At 36.4% G+C, this 23,999-nt stretch overlaps 1 protein-coding gene across 12 annotated transcripts in view; it reads right to left on the reverse strand.

The window, feature by feature from the left end:
- LOC125645420 (MYND-type zinc finger-containing chromatin reader ZMYND8-like) overlaps positions 1-23,999 on the reverse strand; it is a 51,025-nt gene that overhangs the window by 9,049 nt on the left and 17,977 nt on the right. For 7 of the 12 annotated variants that reach the window (XM_056142216.1, XM_056142217.1, XM_056142219.1 and 4 more), the window contains 17 exons: positions 23,789-23,932; positions 22,950-23,063; positions 20,897-20,989; positions 20,657-20,744; positions 20,305-20,360; positions 19,992-20,072; positions 18,233-18,292; positions 16,555-16,578; positions 12,932-12,987; positions 12,518-12,640; positions 10,154-12,106; positions 6,414-6,726; positions 5,642-5,713; positions 3,996-4,083; positions 3,762-3,886; positions 2,457-2,780; positions 42-227 (listed from right to left, as the gene is read on the reverse strand). In XM_056142216.1, the coding sequence (XP_055998191.1) occupies positions 42-227; positions 2,457-2,780; positions 3,762-3,886; positions 3,996-4,083; positions 5,642-5,713; positions 6,414-6,726; positions 10,154-12,106; positions 12,518-12,640; positions 12,932-12,987; positions 16,555-16,578; positions 18,233-18,292; positions 19,992-20,072; positions 20,305-20,360; positions 20,657-20,744; positions 20,897-20,989; positions 22,950-23,063; positions 23,789-23,932 (3,900 nt within the window). Of the gene's footprint in view, positions 1-41; positions 228-2,456; positions 2,781-3,761; positions 3,887-3,995; positions 4,084-5,641; positions 5,714-6,413; positions 6,727-10,153; positions 12,107-12,517; positions 12,641-12,931; positions 12,988-16,554; positions 16,579-18,232; positions 18,293-19,991; positions 20,073-20,304; positions 20,361-20,633; positions 20,745-20,896; positions 20,990-22,949; positions 23,064-23,788; positions 23,933-23,999 lie in introns of those variants that run through there. The other 5 variants (XM_056142222.1, XM_056142224.1, XM_056142223.1 and 2 more) reach the window with 2 other exon arrangements.

Below are 23,999 nucleotides of genomic sequence, written 5' to 3' on the forward strand. Positions count from 1 at the left end.
ATTGTTTACATTGAAATTCAAAACTTGTATAGACGACTTACAATCATCATTCTCTGTTGTTGTAAATACTGAGGTGGGATGTTGGGTGGGGCCATCGAATTAGCTCCGCCCCCTGACATATACTGGATGTTTGCCATTGGCTGGGTTGGGGGATTCTGCATTCTCTGTTGTTGCTGTTGAAGAATGCTTGTCAAATTTTCCCTTGTAGCTCTTCTAAAATCATCGCTCTACAGGTTAAAAAAAAAAAGAATTTAAAAATCCTTGCTGTACAGGTAAAACAAGAATTAACAGATTTTAAAAGTTTTAATCTATAATGCATAAGGTTCAAAAGACATAGATTTGATAACATTAATGGAACTTCCAGAAACAAATTCCACTTATATGATGTATTTATCCCCTCCCCCTACTCTTATATTCATTATTCATACATGTGCATATTAACCCTTCTATTTTACATGAAACATACTGTATTCATACATGTGCATATTAACCCCTCTAATTTACATGTAACATACTGTATTCATACATGTGCGTATTAACCTCTCTAATTACATGTAACATACTGTATTCATACATGTGCGTATTAACCTCTCTAATTTACATGTAACATACTGTATTCATACATGGGTGTATTAACCCCTCTAATTTACATGTAACATACTGTATTCATACATGTGCGTATTAACCTCTCTAATTTACATGTAACATACTGTATTCATACATGGGTGTATTAACCCCTCTAATTTACATGTAACATACTGTATTCATACATGTGCGTATTAACCTCTCTAATTTACATGTAACATACTGTATTCATACATGTGCATATTAACCTCTCTAATTTACATGTAACATACTGTATTCATACATGTGCATATTAACCTCTCTAATTTAAATGTAACATACTGTATTCATACATGTGCGTATTAACCCCTCTAATTTACATGTAACATACTGCATTCATACATGTGCGTATTAACCTCTCTAATTACATGTAACATACTGTATTCATACATGTGCGTATTAACCCCTCTAATTTACATGTAACATACTGTATTCATACATGTGCATATTAACCTCTCTAATTTACATGTAACATACTGTATTCACACATGTGTGTATTAACCTCTCTAATTTACATGTAACATACTGTATTCATACATGTGCATATTAACCCCTCTAATTTACATGTAACATACTGTATTCATACAAGTGCGTATTAACCCCTCTAATTTAAATGTAACATACTGTATTCATACATGTGCATATTAACCTCTCTAATTTACATGTAACATACTGTATTCATACATGAGTGTATTAACCTCTCTAATTTACATGTAACATACTGTATTCATACATGTGCATATTAACCCCTCTAATTTACATGCAACATACTGTATTCATACATGTGCGTATCAACCTCTCTAATTTACATGCAACATACTGTATTCATACATGTGCGTATTAACCTCTCTAATTTACATGTAACATACTGTATTCATACATGTGCGTATTAACCTCTCTAATTTACATGCAACATACTGTATTCATACATGTGCGTATTAACCTCTCTAATTTACATGTAACATACTGTATTCATACATGGGTGTATTAACCTCTCTAATTTACATGTAACATACTGCATTCATACATGTGTGTATTAACCCCTCTAATTTACATGCAACATACTGTATTCATACATGTGCGTATTAACCTCTCTAATTTACATGTAACATACTGTATTCATACATGTGCGTATTAGCCTCTCTAATTACATGCAACATACTGTATTCATACATGTGTGTATTAACCTCTCTAATTATACATGTAACATACTGTATTCATACATGTGCATATTAACCCTCCAGATTTACATGGGAGTCTCCAGGTTCCTCTAAAGCATTTTTTCCCCTGTAAATTTCCCTATTTTTCAATTCCTTTTTATTTTTTTATTTTGGCCACCGTTTTCTTTTTTCTTCTGTTTTCCAGATTAGATTAAAAACGGTTCTTAATCAATCATAGAGACTCTGTTTCAATAATTCATATTATCAAATCTCTCTAAAGCTATCATTCATTTGTACAACAACATCCATTGTTTACTAATCCGAATGTATAGCAGCACAAGAAACTTCTCCATGAAAGCTAAACAGCAAATACTAGTCATTCATCAGCTTTATACATGAATTCTCAAAGTCTGTAGGTTCAAAGCAAGCCATCCAGATGTATATCAAAGTTATTGTAAAAATCATTAACCTTGTATACTGTGGTTTGTCTTTTTATTTTTATGGTGTATACCATTCAACTTTGAAAAAAGTAGGTGCATGGAAACTCCCTCAAAATGAAAGTAGGTGCATGGAAACTCCCTCAAAATGAAAGTGGAAGGAAGGAGATCTCTTTAAATAATCCTTGAAGGTTAAAATATATTATTGTATTTGTATTTGAAAAACAACAATCACCTCAATTTCCATTGGATTTGATGACGACTGACCCCCAGTGATACCGGAGGACTGAGGCGGTCTGTCTCCCTGGTTGCTATACGGCTGACCCCCAGTCATTCCGGAGGACTGAGGCTGTCTGTCTCCCTGGTTGCTATGGGTGCTGGACCTGCCTGAGCTGTTGGATTGGTTGTTTCCTTCAGTGGTAGTTGTGTCGTTGGTGTTATTCTGGGTCTGCATACAGACCGGCATGTGGGTGGGCCAGTGAATCTGTTGACAGGGGTAATCACAATAACTGGTATTCCAGCAGCAGTAGAATATCGCCTCCTTACCGCAGTTCGCACACTGTCCAATTAAAAATGTTACGTTTTTGTTACATAAATATGCACAGAGTGAAATGTCTCTATTTTTCTAAGCATTCAAACTAAATATTGTTTAAATTGGGAAAGAAGTGTCTATTGCCTTGAATTTTTCTGATTACACTGTTTTATTATTATTTCATCCAAATGATTAATGTAATAATACGGACTTAAGAACATCAGTCAAGTGTAGATTTGAGAAATTTACAAACACAGAAATCAAGTTTATAATCTGCAAAAGTTAAAAACCAATTTCAATAAATGTGTCAACTGACTTCAGCTAGTGTCATGAATGGAGGCCAAACAATAAAACTCCGGGTTAAAAGTGAATTGCCTTCCTATCCAGATCTCAGGTGGAATCTCAATTAAAAAAATCCAGATTCCAAATAATTTCTAAGTTAAAATCATCTCGTATAAATAGTCACTAATATTTTTCAATTAATTCCTATTATATGATCTGTGTAACCCATTAAATAACACCCTCCCTAAAAGCTAATACCCCAAAAAAGTCTTAAGACTATGAGAATAGTTTACACCTATTATAATGAAATCAATGCAGATATTAGTCATTAAGGAATTTCTAGAGTTTTTAACAATTTATTCTTGGTTTCTGAGATGGGATTTCTTCAGTTCTTAGCCACTGATTATTCTTGATTTCTGAGATGGGATTTCTAGAGTTCCTACCCACTATTTTCTTGCTCTCTGAGATGGATTTCTCTAGTTCTTACCCACAGTTTTTTCTTGGTATCCGAGATGGGATTTCTCGATTTTTTTACCCATTGTTATTTCTTGCTCTCCGAGTTGGATTTCTCGAATTCTTACTCACAGTTTTCTCTTGGTATCTGAGATGGGATTTCGTGATTTTTTACCCACGGTTTTTTCTTGGTACCTGAGATGGGATTTCTCGATTTTTTACCCACTGTAATTTCTTACTCTCTGAGAATGATTTCTGGATTTAAATTCTTACCCACTGTTTTTTCTTGGTTTCTGAGATGGACTTCTCGAGATCTTTGGTGTGAGCTGCCTTCATGTCCACTATGATTCGCTGTTTTTCCGCTTCCCACAGGGTCTTCATCTCGGCCACAGTCAATTCTGTAAAATAAAGAACCAACATTATAACAGACGTGGAATAAAGAACCTATATCATCACCAAAGCTTGTTCAGAATTTTAACATCAATTGTGATTAATTCTGAAACTCACGGAAATTATGCTTGAGTTCAGCTATCTGTTGTTTCTGTTCCCAGTCAATGCGAGCAAGCTCTCTTTCCATGTTGACCATTTCTGGAGGCTATAGAAAGTAAAGATTTGTATCTTTTACATTATGAACTCTGAACTGGCTCCACAAGGAGGAGTATCCTGTCGTATTGTAGGAATAAAAATTTGCCTAGCTTTGAATTTTCCCACACAGGATGAAAGCAAAAAACTTTATAATTTATGTGTTCATGACAAACAGCAATCAAATTTGTATATTTATTCAAATACTGCAAAACATTTATGTAATTCTATTAATAGAAGGAACCATGAAGTTTCAGGAAAATCAGTCGAGCCTAAATTAAACACATGTACATGCTATGCTCTGTTTACTGACGTAAGCCACACTATGTTGTGTTTACTGACGTGAGCCACACCGTATTCTGTTTAATGACGTGAGCCACGCTGTGTTCTGTTTACTGACGTGAGCCACGCTGTGTTGTGTTTACTGACGTGAGCCACGCTGTGTTGTGTTTACTGATGTGAGCCACGCTGTGTTGTGTTTACTGATGTGAGCCACACTGTGTTCTGTTTACTATGTGAGCCATGTTGTGTTGTGTTTACTGACATGAGCCACGCTGTGTTCTGTTTACTGACGTGAGCCACGCTGTGTTCTGTTTACTGAGCCACGCTGTGTTGTGTTTATTGATGTGAGCCATGCTGTGTTGTGTTTACTGACGTGAGCCACGCTGTGTTGTGTTTACTGATGTGAGCCACGCTGTGTTCTGTTTACTGATGTGAGCCACGCTGTGTTGTGTTTACTGATGTGAGCCACGCTGTGTTGTGTATACTGATATGAGCCACACTGTGTTCTGTTTACTGACGTGAGCCCACGCTGTGTTCTGTTTACTGATGTGAGCCACGCTGTGTTGTGTTTACTAAGCCACGCTGTGTTCTGTTTACTGATGTGAGCCACGCTGTGTTCTGTTTACTGAGCCACGCTGTGTTCTGTTTACTGATGTGAGCTACGCTGTGTTCTGTTTACTGAGCCACGCTGTGTTCTGTTTACTGATGTGAGCCACGCTGTGTTGTGTTTACTGACGTGAGCCACGCTGTGTTCTGTTTACTGATGTGAGCCACGCTGTGTTCTGTTTACTGATGTGAGCCACGCTGTGTTCTGTTTACTGATGTGAGCCACACTGTGTTGTGTTTACTGACGTGAGCCATGCTGTGTTGTGTTTACTGACGTGAGCCACGCTGTGTTGTGTTTACTGACGTGAGCCACGCTGTGTTCTGTTTACTGATGTGAGCCACGCTGTGTTGTGTTTACTGAGCCACGCTGTGTTCTGTTTACTGATGTGAGCCACGCTGTGTTCTGTTTACTGAGCCACGCTGTGTTCTGTTTACTGATGTGAGCCACGCTGTGTTCTGTTTACTGAGCCACGCTGTGTTCTGTTTACTGATGTGAGTCACGCTGTGTTGTGTTTACTGACGTGAGCCACGCTGTGTTCTGTTTACTGACGTGAGCCACGCTGTGTTATGTTTACTGACGTGAGCCACGCTGTGTTATGTTTACTGACGTGAGCCACGCTGTGTTCTGTTTACTGATGTGAGCCACACCGTATTCTGTTTAATGACGTGATCTAAATATGTACCTTTGGGTGGTCAGCCTTGGATATAATATCAGAACATATTTCCTCCAGAGACAACTTCATATTGGTCAGCATCTGTACACAACAATTCTAACATTAGCCAGTCATTTTTTCATGAAAATGTGAAGGGAAATACAGATAACATTGTATATTATAAAAGCACTTCTAATTAAATTTGATTGTGGAGTAGATTTCATCATTATCAGTAAATTCGCCAGTTTCGAGATAAGTACAAGTTATTTCCCTTTAGAGAACTCTTGTGCATAATAGGGCGCGAAACAACTTGTTTACATGCAGGAGTGGGACAAATATTCATCACTGCATAAGTGAATGTACTCAGTATGTTTCTCATACGATGTTTCATCACCCAAATTCAACTAATACACAAACTAATTAATTAGTATTCAGGGAATAATTAAATACATGGAATTCTTATCATATCACGCTATTTCGTTGCTTGTACGTATCATATCCAGGATATTTCTTGCAAATATGACATTGTTCATATGTTTCCACTTTAGTAAAATATTTTTTTTTCAATACTATTTTGTATTTCCTACATTTACATATTTAAAGAGAAGCCACTTTTAATACATTTCATTGTCTTCTCATTGACTGTACTCTGCCCCACTTAGGCATTCAAAGTTCCACTAAATGCACCTCCTACACAGAAGAGCTCTTATCTTGAAACTGGCATATTTAATGATAACGGAACACTGCCCCCTCAATTTCAGTGAACGTTTCATATTACAAAGTTTCAACAAGAAAAGCTCACCTTTTCTGAGTACGACTTGACAAGATCCTGGGCATATTGCGGCAGCTCTTTGTGGACTGTGGTCGGTGGAGGCAGGGCTGGCCCTGGGGCCTGAGGCTCTTCCACCGAGGCTTTTGCCTGCTCTGGAGTCCTACTGGCGCTCTCTATGACCTTGGCAGTTTTAGCCTGGACTGCAATGGTAGGGTTTTGATTTGGCACTTTGGATGGGGAAGGATGGAGGGATTTCTCCACAGCTGTCTGGAAGAACTCGGAAGACAAGCTGACAATGGAGGGGGCGGGCTTGGGAAGAATGATTGGCGGCTGGACAGGTTTTCTGCATAAAAGAAATTAACAGTTCAATCATCCCACCAAATATCATTTAGAATATAAATAAAGGCACAAGAATATTCTTGAAATTCCATTTTAAAGCTTAATATATGCATAATGAATTTAAAACATGAAATTACAAGCATTTTTGTGCATAATTTCACCCGGGGTAGACAAAGAGATTTTAGAAGTACTTGCCCAAGACAGGTAGAAACACCAAATTCACTTGCCCTACCACAAAATTCACACACCCCAGGCAGTGCTATTTGTCTACCCCTGTCCACTGGAACACATACTTTTACTTAGTAAAATAGGAAGCTGTAAATTAAACTGTAATTCAACAATGTACAATGATTTAACAATATCTAAATTACTTGTCTGTCTGTACACAATGATTTAACACAGTATAGAGTATCTTACTTGTTTGTCTGTCTGTACACAATGATTTAACACAGTATAGAGTATCTTACTTGTTTGTCTGTCTGTATACAATGATTTAACACAGTATAGAGTAACTTACTTGATTGTCTGTCTGTACACAATGATTTAACACAGTATAGAGTAACTTACTTGTTTGTCTGTCTGTACACAATGATTTAACACAGTATAGAGTATCTTACTTGTTTGTCTGTCTGTATACAATGATTTAACACAGTATAGAGTATCTTACTTGTTTGTCTGTACACAATGATTTAACACAGTATAGAGTAACTTACTTGTTTGTCTGTCTGTACACAATGATTTAACACAGTATAGAGTATCTTACTTGTTTGTCTGTCTGTACACAATGATTTAACACAGTATAGAGTAACTTACTTGTTTGTCTGTCTGTACACAATGATTTAACACAGTATAGAGTAACTTACTTGTTTGTCTGTCTGTACACAATGATTTAACACAGTATAGAGTATCTTACTTGTTTGTCTGTCTGTATACAATGATTTAACACAGTATAGAGTATCTTACTTGTTTGTCTGTCTGTACACAATGATTTAACACAGTATAGAGTAACTTACTTGTTTGTCTGTCTGTACACAATGATTTAGCACAGTATAGAGTAACTTACTTGTTTGTCTGTCTGTACACAATGATTTAACACAGTATAGAGTAACTTACTTGTTTGTCTGTCTGTACACAATGATTTAACACAGTATAGAGTATCTTACTTGTTTGTCTGTCTGTACACAATGATTTAACACAGTATAGAGTAACTTACTTGTTTGTCTGTACACAATGATTTAGCACAGTATAGAGTATCTTACTTGTTTGTCTGTCTGTACACAATGATTTAACACAGTATAGAGTATCTTACTTGTTTGTCTGTCTGTACACAATGATTTAGCACAGTATAGAGTATCTTACTTGTTTGTCTGTCTGTACACAATGATTTAACACAGTATAGAGTAACTTACTTGTTTGTCTGTCTGTATACAATGATTTAACACAGTATAGAGTATCTTACTTGTTTGTCTGTCTGTACACAATGATTTAACACAGTATAGAGTAACTTACTTGTTTGTCTTTCTGTACACAATGATTTAACACAGTATAGAGTATCTTACTTGTTTGTCTGTCTGTACACAATGATTTAACACAGTATAGAGTAACTTACTTGTTTGTCTGTCTGTACACAATGATTTAACACAGTATAGAGTATCTTACTTGTTTGTCTGTCTGTATACAATGATTTAACACAGTATAGAGTATCTTACTTGTTTGTCTGTACACAATGATTTAACACAGTATAGAGTATCTTACTTGTTTGTCTGTACACAATGATTTAACACAGTATAGAGTATCTTACTTGTTTGTCTGTCTGTACACAATGATTTAACACAGTATAGAGTAACTTACTTGTTTGTCTGTCTGTACACAATGATTTAACACAGTATAGAGTATCTTACTTGTTTGTCTGTCTGTAAACAATGATTTAACACAGTATAGAGTATCTTACTTGTTTGTCTGTCTGTACACAATGATTTAACACAGTATAGAGTAACTTACTTGTTTGTCTGTCTGTACACAATGATTTAACACAGTATAGAGTATCTTACTTGTTTGTCTGTCTGTACACAATGATTTAGCACAGTATAGAGTATCTTACTTGTTTGTCTGTCTGTACACAATGATTTAACACAGTATAGAGTAACTTACTTGTTTGTCTGTCTGTACACAATGATTTAACACAGTATAGAGTAACTTACTTGTTTGTCTGTCTGTACACAATGATTTAACACAGTATAGAGTAACTTACTTGTTTGTCTGTCTGTACACAATGATTTAACACAGTATAGAGTATCTTACTTGTTTGTCTGTATACAATGATTTAACACAGTATAGAGTAACTTACTTGTTTGTCTGTCTGTACACAATGATTTAACACAGTATAGAGTAACTTACTTGTTTGTCTGTCTGTACACAATGATTTAACACAGTATACAGTATCTAACTTGTTTGTCTGTCTGTATACAATGATTTAACACAGTATAGAGTAACTTACTTGTTTGTCTGTCTGTACACAATGATTTAACACAGTATAGAGTATCTTACTTGTTTGTCTGTCTGTACACAATGATTTAACACAGTATAGAGTAACTTACTTGTTTGTCTGTACACAATGATTTAACACAGTATAGAGTATCTTACTTGTTTGTCTGTCTGTACACAATGATTTAACACAGTATAGAGTATCTAACTTGTTTGTCTGTCTGTACACAATGATTTAACACAGTATAGAGTAACTTACTTGTTTGTCTGTCTGTACACAATGATTTAACACAGTATAGAGTATCTTACTTGTTTATCTGTCTGTACACAATGATTTAACACAGTATAGAGTAACTTACTTGTTTGTCTGTACACAATGATTTAGCACAGTATAGAGTATCTAACTTGTTTGTCTGTCTGTACACAATGATTTAACACAGTATAGAGTAACTTACTTGTTTGTCTGTCTGTACACAATGATTTAACACAGTATAGAGTAACTTACTTGTTTGTCTGTACACAATGATTTAACACAGTATAGAGTATCTTACTTGTTTGTCTGTCTGTAAACAATGATTTAACACAGTATAGAGTATCTTACTTGTTTGTCTGTCTGTACACAATGATTTAACACAGTATAGAGTAACTTACTTGTTTGTCTGTCTGTACACAATGATTTAACACAGTATAGAGTATCTAACTTGTTTGTCTGTCTGTACACAATGATTTAACACAGTATAGAGTAACTTACTTGTTTGTCTGTCTGTACACAATGATTTAACACAGTATAGAGTAACTTACTTGTTTGTCTGTCTGTACACAATGATTTAACACAGTATAGAGTAACTTACTTGTTTGTCTGTACATAATGATTTAACACAGTATAGAGTAACTTACTTGTTTGTCTGTCTGTACACAATGATTTAACACAGTATAGAGTAACTTACTTGTTTGTCTGTCGGTACACAATGCCAGATCGGTCCTTCCCCTTTGGTGACACTCCTCCCTCTGACGATTTGGAGAGTGTGACCTTTGTTGAGGTCACACCCTTTTGACCCTCTTCCTTTCCCACATTCTCTGTAGATTTCTCCACCTCTTTTTCAGGTTCCTCGCTCTCCACTTCCATTTGCAGTGGCGTGTCAGTATCTTCAGCCTCCATCTCTGTTGTGTCGGGAATGTTTATCAAGTCTTCCTCCAACACATTACCTCTCACCGTTTCTGTGGTTTGTTCACCCTTGTTTTCCATCGCTCCCTCCAATACTTCCCTTTCAGCACTGTTGGTTGTGTCTGCCACTTTGGCTAAAGATTGATTATCAATAGTATTCTCAGTTGTGGTTTTGTCATTTTCACTAACTTTAGTTGTTGTAGTTCTATGATCTTCACTAACTTTGGTTGTTGTGGTTTTGTCACACTCACTTTCAGGGACTGATTCAGTTTCCATCAACTCAAATATGTTTTTCTCCCTTTTCTTGTTGTTTGTACTTACATCAGTGCTGCTGCTACAAACATGTTCCTGGTCTGTGCTCTCCTCTGAGGACTTGCTCTCATCTAATGACTTGTTCTCATCTGATGACTTGCTCTCATCTAATGACTTGCTCTCATCTGATGACTTGCTATCCTCTAAAAGTTTGCCCTCATCTGATGACTTGCTCTCATCTAATGACTTGCTCTCATCTGATGACTTGCTGTCCTCTAATAGCTTGCTCTCATCTGATGACTTGATGTCCTCTGATGACTTGCTCTCATCTAATGACTTGCTTTCCTCCAATGATTTGTTTTCATCTAATGGCTTGTTTTCATCTAATAACATGATGTCCTCTGAGGACTTGCTTTCCTCTAATGCCTTGCTCTCGTCTGATGACTTGCTTTCCTCTGACAACTCTTGGGAATCCTCCTCTGTATCCACTTCTTTATTCTTTTCCTCCACTTCCTCCTCCTCCTCCTCACTTTCCTCCTGGGAGGAATGTTCTTCATCTTGTTCCTCCAGACTGTCCCCAGAAATCCCCAGTTTGTCTTTACAAGTCTGAATTGTTTTCTGAAGTTTTGCCAGATATTCTTTCTTTGATGGAGAAGCATCTGAAACTTTGGACTTAGAAAATGGACTTCCTTCCTCTTCTTTCACATTTTTTGAGTCCTCCTCTTGATTTCCTTCAGGAGTCTTTTTTTCGACAAAATCTTTATCGTCTTTCTGATTCTTCACGTCCATGTCTTGAGATTCAGCACTACATATAATTTGTCCAGTAGATGGATCAAGAATAGAGTCATGTTCAGTTTCACTTATTTCACTCTCCTCCTCCATCTTCTGAACATCACTTCGAGTCCTGTCCCCAATATCACCTTCCTTACTACCACTAGCACTATTTTTAACGGTGGAGGGATCAGTGACAGAGCTGAGCTCAGGTTCCTCTTTAGATTCTTCCTCATCACCTTCACTCATGGCTTCAATCTTACTCTGAATCTTATCCACAATATCACTCTTGCGGTTTACTCCGATGGGTTTAGCTGTTGTAATATTTGCAGTATTTTCTGATTTAATCTCACTATTTCTAAGTTCTGGTGAACTAACAGAAAAGACACCTGGTGGTACATCGGCCTTTGCTACCAGTGTAGGTTCGATGATTCCCCGTCGAGTTGTGATAATACTGCTGTACTTGTTCCTGACGGCCGAGGCACGTTTCATCACCAACGACTGCTTGTCATTTCCTTTACTGTCCGACATTTGGCGACTGATCACCATTTTTATTGGAGAAGCAGATTTGTTTGAGGCGGCTGAGAAAACAGATTTGGAGGACTTTTTGACAACAGTTTTCGCTGGAATCTTCATCTTGTTGTGGAAGTATATATGGTTTTTGTCATATGGTGTTCTGAATGGAGCATAGTCAAATCGACCAAACTTCTCTCTAAACAGAATTTATAGAATAACATTAAAACGATGGTGCAAAAAATTAACTGGTTGATTCTAATATACAGTCAAACCTTGTAATCTCGAATTAAATGGGACTGAGAATAAACTTCGAGATAACTGAGGATTCGAGATATTGAGGGTAAAATACTTATAGAATAATTGGTTGGGACTTCCGAATCCCTTCTGACACATCCATGGTATTCAAGATATCAGTGTTCAAGATACTGAAGTTCAACTGTATTTTTTTTTTAAAATTCAAAACAATTTCATCTAAAGGACTTCCTCTCTCCCTTTGCTAATGGAGGACTTGCACTATTTCAGTAGCCAATTAAACAGAAATCTTGCAACAACCAAAATCATTTTACATTCAGTACTAAATACTCAAAAGAAGCGAGGCATGTCTGACCTGATTTTCTTAATATGAAGATCCGTTTCCTCCATGGCGTACTCAAATCCACCTTTTTTGTTTTTCGCGGGGGTGGGAATATCTTTGGATAGCATAAAAACCTGAGAGGTTGGAACCCAGGATCTGAAATAAAATAAACACTGACTTGCTCTAAATGTAACAACAACATTGATAAAATGGCAAAATGGAAAATAAGCATTTTAACCGACTATAAATGTCACACAACCACTGATAGAGTAGTATGATTGTGTATGGTGTTCATAACAAATACCCAGTCTTATAAATTTACATACACTACCCTTACTTTTGAATTAATATTATTTTGAATAAACACAAAGCCAATCTAAGAGTATGGCTCTAAAACTCTGGGGGTTGGATAACATACTAGGGACTACCAAAGCCAGGAAAACCAACCTGTCATGTGCTCCAAAGAATCTGACATCAACCTGTCCATCCACTTCTCTTAAAGCCTGCAAATAAAAAGAACCAACATGCTGACCAACGCAGTATTAAGTCTTCCCCGGAAGACATGTGTCGCCTGCTAGTTCATTCTATATGTAATATATCACGTAAAAAATTCTAAGTCCCGGCAAACAGGAAGTTGATAAGCGACAGATTCGAAAATGTCTTACACAATACAGTTGGCCACACTGATGTTCTGTGCCAAATATCAGGGAGTTGCCCCATGTGGTTCTTGATAAAAGTGTGACAGAAATTTTTTTGCTGTAAAAAATTCTAAGTCCCGGCAAACAGGAAGTTGATAAGCGACAGATTCGAAAATGTCTTACACAATACAGTTGGCCACACTGATGCTCTGTGCCAAATATCAGGGAGTTGCCCCATGTGGTTCTTGAGAAAACTGTGACAGAAATTTTTTGTGACGACGACGACGCCAGATAGTGATCCCTATATGTCGCCACTGCGTGTAACGCAGGCGACACAATAATCTACACATAATTAAAAAAAAAAAAAAACGCCAACATTCTAACCGACAATCTACACATAATTAATGCAAGGAACTTGTCATTTTATCAAACTAGATTTTAATCAAAATCCTTCATCTAAATTCAAACTGAGGGTGTGTCGTCCAAAATCAGGCCAAGCAATGATGGAAGATGTAAGAATGATGTAAGCATTATGACAGGAAATGTAAGTACTAAGATAAGAAAAAATGTTTAAATTCTATCTCTTGAAAGCTTACATTCATTTTAAAAATTTGAGAATTTGTATAAAATTTGGCATGATAGTTACCATAAATTCTATATTCATATGTAAAGAGTGAGGGACATGGTGATCAATGCAAGGACTAAGCAGGGCGATCCTGAGTGCGAGTCAGTGAGGTACACACAAGATAAATATGTGTAGTGAAATGTGTATCTATACATATACATCCTAATTAGGATCAAAATTAATGATTAAAAGAATGAAGTGCAGCATAAGGGTAGAGAGAAGCATTGTTCTATAAATAGCTTCTGTTATCCTAAACATCCAACTCCCAATTTGATATTGTATGATGTGTTTCATACCAATTGTTATTCTGTTCTTTACATACGAATTCTGACTACGAATTACTCCATTTACCAGATCAAGATATAGGGCTCACACCAGGTGTGACCAGTCAACAGGAAATGCTCACTCCTCCTAGGCACCTGATTCCACTTCCAGAGTGTCTAGGAGTCCGTGTTTGCCAAACTCTTAAATTCTTTGTGGGAGTTATGATATTGATCACTGTGTATTGTGATCATTCTGCAAAATGTGTTTTACAGACGTAACAGTATGTTATACATGTCATCAACAGCCCTGTAATCCCAAATTTTTGTATAATAGGTCATCACTACCTTATTTTGAACCTTGACAGTCTCATTCGACAGATCTATAATGATCCTAAAAGATTTCAGTGTAAATCAGAAACATATTGTATATACACTGTACCAAATTTGATGATTCAAATTATGAACTGGAAATAAAAAGATTATAGACATGCAAAGCCAAGAATGGAGGTCCCATAATTCAGACATAACTTATAGCAGACTTCTAGCCACATGCTACAAATATTTGTGAGATTTGCAAGCAATCGTTTCTCTCAAATACTAGTTGTCTTAAACAAATCATTCTGTTATTATGCATGTGTATAGTTTGACTTGTGAATAATATTTGTCATGAAAGCCTTTTACAATCAGCGATTCCCAAATAAGAAAACCTTTCCAATCAGCGTATCAAAGACATCAAAGCCTTTTACAATCAGCGATTCGTAGAAAACACAACATTTTACAATCAGCGATTTGTAGAAAACACAACATTTTACAATCAGTAATTCGTAGAAAACACAACCTTTTACAATCAGTGATTCGGAGAAAATACAACCTTTACAATCAGCGATTCAGAGAAAACACAACCTTTACAATCAGCGATTCGGAGAAAACAAAGGTTTTCCAATCAGCAATTTGCAAATAAAAGTTGGCTTGCAATAATTATGCAAAGCATCATTCATTTTAGTATCAACTGAGAGGTACATATATTGTCACAAGGATGTACATGCCTGACGTAAAAATAGTCACAAAGTAATAGGGCAGGCTTCACCGGATACCCATGGCTGATCTCGTCTTCTACTCATCACGTGACGAGTAGAAGATGGCGATCAGCTGTGGGTATCTGACGTAGTAGGCCACGTCACTATCAGCTACTGCCCTCTGCTGTCAGACAATTGATATAATGGGGAACTGACAGACAAAACATTCCAGAAAGAAGGAAAGGGGGGGGGGTTTAAAAAACAGATGGAAGATGGCATGTATACCCGTTTGTAACTCGTGTAATAGACAGCAGAAGAGGCGCAGGAAGATTTTATTTGCCCCTCTTTCTCTGTGTTAAGCTGAAAACTTTAAAAATCATATTTATAGCTATAATGCAATTAAACACTATCAAGCAATGTTTGGTTTGAAAGAAGTACAAGCATAAAAACACTGGGCATACAACTTCATTGAAATGGGTAATACTTATAAGTATGGTCAAAAAAGATTGTTTCCATATGTTCAAATTGCATAACAGAAGCAATATGTATTACTTGCAAATCTTTGTATAGATGTAATACAGAAAGAGAAAATTGAACAATTCATTAGAAAAATACACAAACGCTGTTGTTAGATTATACAATTGTGTTTTAATCAGGTGTCTTTCACACATCAAAACACTGTGCAACAAAATGACCAGACGTTAACATAAATATGAATCAATCACCCTAAAACGACACTATTCTGGTCTGAATTTAGTCATCTTAATTCTGTTTAACTGGTTTTGCTTCGAAATGTCATTTGTTTCAGTTTATTAGAGATGGTTCAGTTTCCCTATATGCATTACAATCAAAATAAAAATCTGAGATCCTGACTTGTCATTTAGAAATTACACTCCACAATGCTCTTTCCAGTCTTACAAAGAAAAAAACCTTAAAGTTACACATGTATGATAACCAAGATTTTGGACTCATCAGATGAATAGGATTTTGCTGTGTTTACACGAGATTTTCCATCATTAGATCAAATAACAATGTAAATCGGTCATTAATACAGCACCAATAAAACGACAGTTTTTGAAGGATTTCAATTTATGAGTATTGTTTTTCCATTGAATTTTCCACATAAAGATTTGTGAATAATGCAAAAATAATGATGGTTTCATAAAAAAAATTTGTGGTAAATACAGGATTTTAGCAATATTAAAACATTTACCAGTAGTTTTACAAAATTCTATGACCAAACTTGTTTGGGGGTATCCTTTGTCCTTAAAGTTTAGGCTTCTTCAAGGGGCACAATTTGGAAATATTGCAATGTCACATTAGCTTTAAAAAATCACATTATCTTCAATATACTGTAAATAATATTTTGTTGCTAAAGTTATATATAGAACATGAAGATTTGACCGACAAGCAGACGAATGACAAACTTTGGTCAGGTGAGCTCATCAGGTGAGCTGTATAAAAAAAAAGAAAGAAATATGAAAATGATCAACAATGAAAGAAAATGTTTAAAAGATGAAATACTTGCATTAGTTGTCTCATATCTCATAACCTAACAAAAACAAGAAAACTGATGGATGTACACACAATGAATGTATGGCCTGATTTAGCGACACGTATAATAACATACTACAGCACTCTCCACATTAAGTCAGTTCTCTACCATTGTTATCATAAACGTACTGACAACCTCATACATGTATTTCAAGTTACACACATGTCAGTTAAAGTCAATTTTAGGACTTTCTATAGCAGTTGAGAATCAATAAATATCACTCTCAATTCAAGGACAACACAGATTCCGAAAGACTTTAAAATTGCACTACATCACATAATGCAATGATGTGACAATGAAATTTACACAAAATCGATCTAGTGGAAAAGCAAACGATCATTATTTTAAATAAATGATACAGGTCTGTGTATTTTGTCTATTATCACCCTTGAAATATTTTAATCATCATTTACACAATGAACGGGTAACATTTAGCAGCAATATAGATATCATGGATACAATTCTGCTCTTTCTCATTGTGATATTGTCTCAATCTATTTTAGTGTATGCCTTGCCCTGAAGCTGTTTTTCTCTGTTATAATGATTGATCGATTGTATATTGTAACGTCCCTTTCGAGAATTTTTTACTCAAATAGAGAGTCACTATTGCCAGTGAAGGGCTGCAAAATTTAGGCCTATGCTCGGCGCTTACGGCCTTTGAGCAGGGAGGGACCTTTATCGTGCCACACCTGCTGTGACCTCGGATTTTGCAGTCTCATCCAAAGGACTGCCCCATTTAGTCGCCTCTTAAGACAAGTAAGGGGTATTGAGAACCTATTTTAACCTGGATCCCAACGGGATTTCTTCATTTTAAGCAATAAATGACGTGATAATGTGACGTTCTAGTCAAAACTACAAAATGCATGTCACATATAACCAATAATGGAACATGCTGGGATGCTTTACCACATTTTAATCATCTCATTTGCATAGAAACACCTATACTTTAGCCTTAACTTACATGTCCAGAATACTGGTATACATACACTGATAGTAACACTGATTTTGTTCGTTTGCTTGCTTTTAATGTCCTTTTGAGAATTTGTCACTAATAATGAGACGTCATCAGCTGTAGGTGAAGTACCACAAATTTAGACCTATGCTTAGCACTCAGGGCTTTAGCAGTGAGGGATCTTTATCGTGCCAATGCCTGTAGCGACATGGGACCTTTGTATATAGGGCCATATACGAAAGACCTGTTATTCTCACTTCTAAATGCTGAGTGTTTGGCGAAGGATCAGTCACCACCTCTACTTATATCTTAGGTTTGACGCGGCCATGGCATAAGTTCCCAACCTCCCAGTTACGAAGTGAATGATCCGCCACTGAGCTACCACGGCTAGTATATACTGAATTGAACAGGTAAGACTTTGTAGATGTGGAAAGATAGACATAAATTTTGAGAGACATTAGATATATCCAACTATAGAAATTCCTATCTAAGGCTTATGTTGATGAGTTGCCACAACAACATATCACTACTATGTTAACAGCACATTACAGTTTACTTTTTTCTTTCTGCACAATAAGATCTCTGGTTAGGGGTGTACAATACGTTCAAATTAATCATTTCTTTTTTTATCTGACCCCCAGAATTGAAATATGCAAACTTTCAGAGTGGACTGAGATACATGCAGGACACGACACTCACTTTGGCTGGCCAGAATGGGTAACCTTTCAGCTTGGCCCATACTAAGGTGTGCGGAGTTCTCTGAAATGCAGATGAAAGCTTGTAATTTTTTTATTCTGCAATGGATACCTTTAACATACTGTAGCCAATATTGTAAACATACTGCAACCAATCGTGAAGACTAGAGGCCTATGGGCTGCAATGTGTACCCAAGTAACAACAGCATCATTCATAAATGGATAAAAATGTAACATTTTTAAAACTTGTCCTCAGAAGAATCACAACAAAGATTGAGCTCAAGGCTTTAATAGCTTAGCTTGGATTTCTTTAATAGCTTAGCTTGGATTTCTTTAATAGCTTAGCTTGGATTTCTTTAATAGCTTGGCTTGGATTTCTCAACAAAAAAATGCAAACCTTTAAGTTTCCTTTTTTTTTGAGCAGTGAAAATATAAGTAAAATCTCTGACTGAAGTCCATATTTCAACTTTAGTTTTTTAGAGAAATCCTGGCCTGGGTATTACATACATGCCAACTTTCCCGATTTCTGCGGGATTTTCCCGATTTGAAGCAACTGAAAAGGCAAATCCCGATATCCCGATCGGGATTGCAAAAATATCCCGATTTTCTAAAAATATCTCCCATTTTACGACAACAAAACCCCATTTGCAACCAGAATTGGAAATCCCGCGTCATTTCTGAACTGGCCAATCAGAAATCGGGACAATAGTCAGCCATTGCTGTTTACCTGTGTCGGGTTGGTCTGCCTGTGTCGGGGTGTTTATTGGACAGTACGAAGCATGTTTTGATAGTAATTAATCAGGAAGACGGATTTCAAATTGACATATCCTTTACACAAACGTGAATGACAACGATGATAGTGTCACCACCAAACAATCGGACATTCCGCCTCTCGCTGACAGCATCCAAAATTTGCAATAAGGTACGTCAAATATATATTTTTTCCAACTATAATAATATAGGCTATCCAAATTTATCCGTCTATAGCGATGTATTATATAGTCTATATAGTGTAGTATTCATTAAATATACTTTGTGATGCGTAATTCGCACAAGTCTGTACTGAATTTTATATTTAGCAAGTAGCCTTAATTTACAAGTAAAACGGAATATTTTGATGTGTTTTTTTCCTGGTAATTATTTCAGATGTCATGGGTGCAAAGGTTTTGTTCGCAAACTTCATAGCAGGGCAGATCACTCCTTTTCTGGTTGCAATGCAGATTATTCCACCAGTCTCTGCAAGCCCATGTTTACAGACAAGCAAGATCGCCTTTGCAGTCGTACCTAAATGCATGTGCTTTAATTTAAATTTTGATATATAGTCCGGCTAATGTTTATTGTATGGTGTAAAAGGATGCAACCTTAAATATTATTTGATAATATGTATGTGACTTGTTGGAGAAGATTTTTTGCTGAATAGATGATTTTAATAAAATATTTATGTATATCTTTCAAAGTTTTTTTTTATATAGTTAATGGTCAAACACATTTGATGTTGTGTTAATATATGATACATTAACAATGATTTGATTGATATTTTATTTGAAAGGACAAATATTTATTTTCATGCTAAAACGTCGTGAATTTTGAGCTTTGAAAAAAGGTCGTCGCGCACAAAATCCCCCATGGGGATTTTTAAAAGTTGGCATGTATGGTATTAGACTGGGTCTAAAAATTTCATAACTGGGTTGTCACCATTAGAAGTACAGAATAAGTTCAGACTTCATGTAGGTGAATTCAAACTGTGATCTAAGAAAACTTACACAGGTTTCGCTGAACCACTCATCATTTTTACGTATACAGGAGTTCAGATAACAGTCCGGGCACAACTCAATCTCATTCATCTACAAGAAATGTTCGTTAATTTTTTTTTACTCTCTGACATTCAAATAAGCTTTTTGTGAATAATTTTGTAAATGTCCAAAGTGATAAACAAGCAGAAAATATTTAAAAAAGAATGTCTCTATGATAAATACACAACACACTAAATTAACATCATGCATGTGCTGAAGTCTTTTGTCCATTACTTTTAAATGTAATCTTACAGTCACTCACTTTAAGAGACCATAATCTTACCTCATGTTTACAAATTTTGATGATCATTTTGGCACTGGCAGTTAATTTATGGGCCGCTGTGTAAACAAAACACACAGATCAAGTATGTAAACAAAACACACAGATCAAGTATGTAAACAAAACACACAGATCAAGTATGTAAACAAAACACACAGATCAAGTACGCATTATTCCATGAAATCTGTGATTTTTTCTTTTTCTTACTGTTATATTGCATTACAATTATCTAAAACATCATAAAAAAATCTTTTAAAAACAAACAATTGAGGCATCAAACTTGACAATAATGATTAATTAACTGTCTCAAAAATAGCTGTCTCGAAAAATACCATGTGGTCTAAATAGTACTGACATCCATTGAAAATGATACAGTTGTGCAGGACCCACTTGGCATCTGCTAGTAAGGCCTCAGTGCATCCGTACATCTTCCTCTTAATATTCTACAATACACCACCAGAACACACATTGTGGAGAAAGGAAAATATACACCATAGTAACGAGTCATTACACACACATTTCTCAATGTTGATGAAGTTGATCACGAAATACTCATAAAATTTTTACTTGTTGAAGCTTTGAAAAGATGACCTACTTTTTCCAACTGGGTCAGGTCCATGGGATTGAAAATATAGTCCGTGTAGTATGGGACTGCTTGAAGGTCCACTGGGGTGGTGAAGGGGTCACTCTGCAACAAATATATGCATTGAAAACAAGTAAAAGCATTATTATCATATGGACCCTGAAAACTAGTTTCTCATTTGCTTGGTGTACGTGAAGTTTCATGGTGAAGCGGTCAGATGAGTTAGACTGCTAATCCATCTCCACACTTGATGTTTCATGTGTCCATTTCATCTGCATTGTCTCAGTCCTGCTCTATAATACTTTTGTGTGCGTGTGTGCTTGTGTGCATGTAAGATATGTGTCCTGCTCTATATGAGGTTAACCTGGGATGAAGTACACGAACCCTGACTAAGCCTCAGCCTTGTTTCATCGGTTTCAGAAGGATTCCACATTCAAGGGGATTTAATTTGTGGTATGTTACATAAATATACATGTAGAACAACTGTGTTTAATTGCAAAAGAGGACTATCAATTACAAGATGATATCAATTAAAAACCAACATCGATTACAAGCTGATATCGACTAACAACCTACATCAATTACAAGATGATATCAATTAAAAACTAACATCGATTACAAGCTGATATAGACCAACAACCTACATCGATTACAAGCTAATATCGACTAACAACCTACATTGATTACAAGCTGATATCGACTAACAACTTACATCGATTACAAGCTGATATCGACTAACAACATACATCGATTACAAGCTGATATCGACTAACAACTTACATCGATTACAAGCTGATATCGACTAACAACTTAACAACAACCTACATCGATTACAAGCTGATATCGACTAACAACCTACATCGATTACAAGCTGATATCGACCAACAACCTACATCGATTACAAGCTGATATTATCGACCAACAACCTACATCATTTACAAGCTGATATCAATTAACAACTTACATCGATTACAAGTTGATATCGACCAACAACCTACATGGATTACAAGTTGATATCGACTAACAACCTACATGGATTACAATCTGATATCGACTAACAACCTACATCGATTACAAGCTGATATCGACCAACAACCTACATCGATTACAAGCTGATATCGACTAACAACCTACATCGATTACAAGCTGATATCGACTAACAACCTACATCGATTACAAGCTGATATCGACTAACAACCTACATCGATTACAAGCTGATATCGACCAACAACCTACATTGATTACAAGCTGATATCGACCAACAAACTACATCGATTACAAGCTGATATCGACCAACAACCTACATTGATTACAAGCTGATATCGACCAACAAACTACATCGATTACAAGCTGATATCGACCAACAACCTACATCGATTACATATATATATATCATTATAACAGTAACTTGATCTGAAGAGTTGGATCACATCAACTTGACAGGCGCGGATCATCAGATCACGCGAGACAGAGTTTGATCTGATGATCCGCCCCTGTCAACGAGACGTGAGCCAGCTCTTTGAATCAAGTTACTGTAGTAATGATAAATTTATCATATACCCCCTTATACATTTTTAAATCCACATTTATAAGATAGTAAATGTAATCTAAATTATCAAAAACAGACATACAGTGAAATTATATTTTGTGTATGCAGTTCTGTTTGTGACACGGTCAATATTTTCCACAAAAAATGTGCGTTGATGCATTGTGACATCATCAGTTTCAGAGGATACTGATACGGAATCAGAAAACCAGTGTGGTGATCACACTCTGTGAAATCCACAGTATCAAAACACAAAACATTGATGGGTATATAATAAAAGCTGATATCGACTAAAAGCCTACATCAAATGCAAGCTGAAAATCGACTGCCTACATTGATTACAAGCTGAAAATTGACAAACAGCCTACATCAATAACAAGCTGATATCAACTAACAACCTATACTGATTACAAGCTGATTTAAACTAAAAGCCTATATCAATTGCAAGCTGAAAATCGACTAACTGCCTACATTGATTGCGAGCTGAAAATCGACTGCCTACATGGATTGTGAACTTACCCCTTGATGTTTCATCCTCTCTAGGGCGTACTTGAGGAGCGTACACAGCGTATCCACGGTAATCATGGACATGGCCTTTGACCTTGTATCCACACACTCTGCTCGCATTATTTTCTGTAACGAATAAGGCAAAAGTGAATGATTATTGCTATCAAAACATCTCATTCTATGGAGTCCCTTACCGTGCAATTTTACCTTCATAATGTCAGGCTCTTCATAACACTTTTATTAAAAAAATACAACTTTTGTGTTTACTTACTTCATTCCTTTATTTCATAAGAATTTTATCAATGAAGTTGTATAAATCATGACAAAAAATTTGCTGAACAGTAATTGATGAGACACATAGAAATCAACGAGTCACCAATATCCTGAGATCTCTCATTAAATCCGTGAGATCATCACAAGGTAATAATCTATAAGCTGTCTGAAGATTGGTCACTCTTGTCCCAAACATTCAGTCCTTGGGGAGGTCCCAGTTGACCTACATGTACCTCACACTCCAGACACACCCAGTCCTTGGATTGACCTTCAGACACTTGGTATGGTCCCTGTTGACCTACCTCACACTCCAGACACACCCAGTCCTTGGATTGACCTTCAGACATTTGGTATGGTCCCTGTTGACCTACCTCACACTCCAGACACACCCAGTCCTTGGATTGACCTTCAGACACTTGGTATGGTCCCTGTTGACCTACCTCACACTCTGGACACACCCAGTCCTTGGATTGACCTTCAGACACTTGGTATGGTCCCTGTTGACCTACCTCACACTCCGGACACACCCAGTCCTTGGATTGACCTTCAGACACTTGGTATGGTCCCTGTTGACCTACCTCACACTCTGGACACACCCAGTCCTTGGGAAGGTCCCCGCTGACCTCCAGACACTTGGTATGGTACACTCTGGGACACAGTTCACAACAAATCACGGTTCCTTCTTTATGACACAACCAGCAAAAGTAGTCATTACGGTTGTCCTGAAAGCACATCAGTGAAATATCCATATATTATACATATACAATATAATGTATATATCATATAAAT

This window comes from Ostrea edulis, chromosome 6 (genome assembly GCF_947568905.1).
Source record: "Ostrea edulis chromosome 6, xbOstEdul1.1, whole genome shotgun sequence".
In the NCBI taxonomy this organism is placed as follows: domain Eukaryota; kingdom Metazoa; phylum Mollusca; class Bivalvia; order Ostreida; family Ostreidae; genus Ostrea; species Ostrea edulis.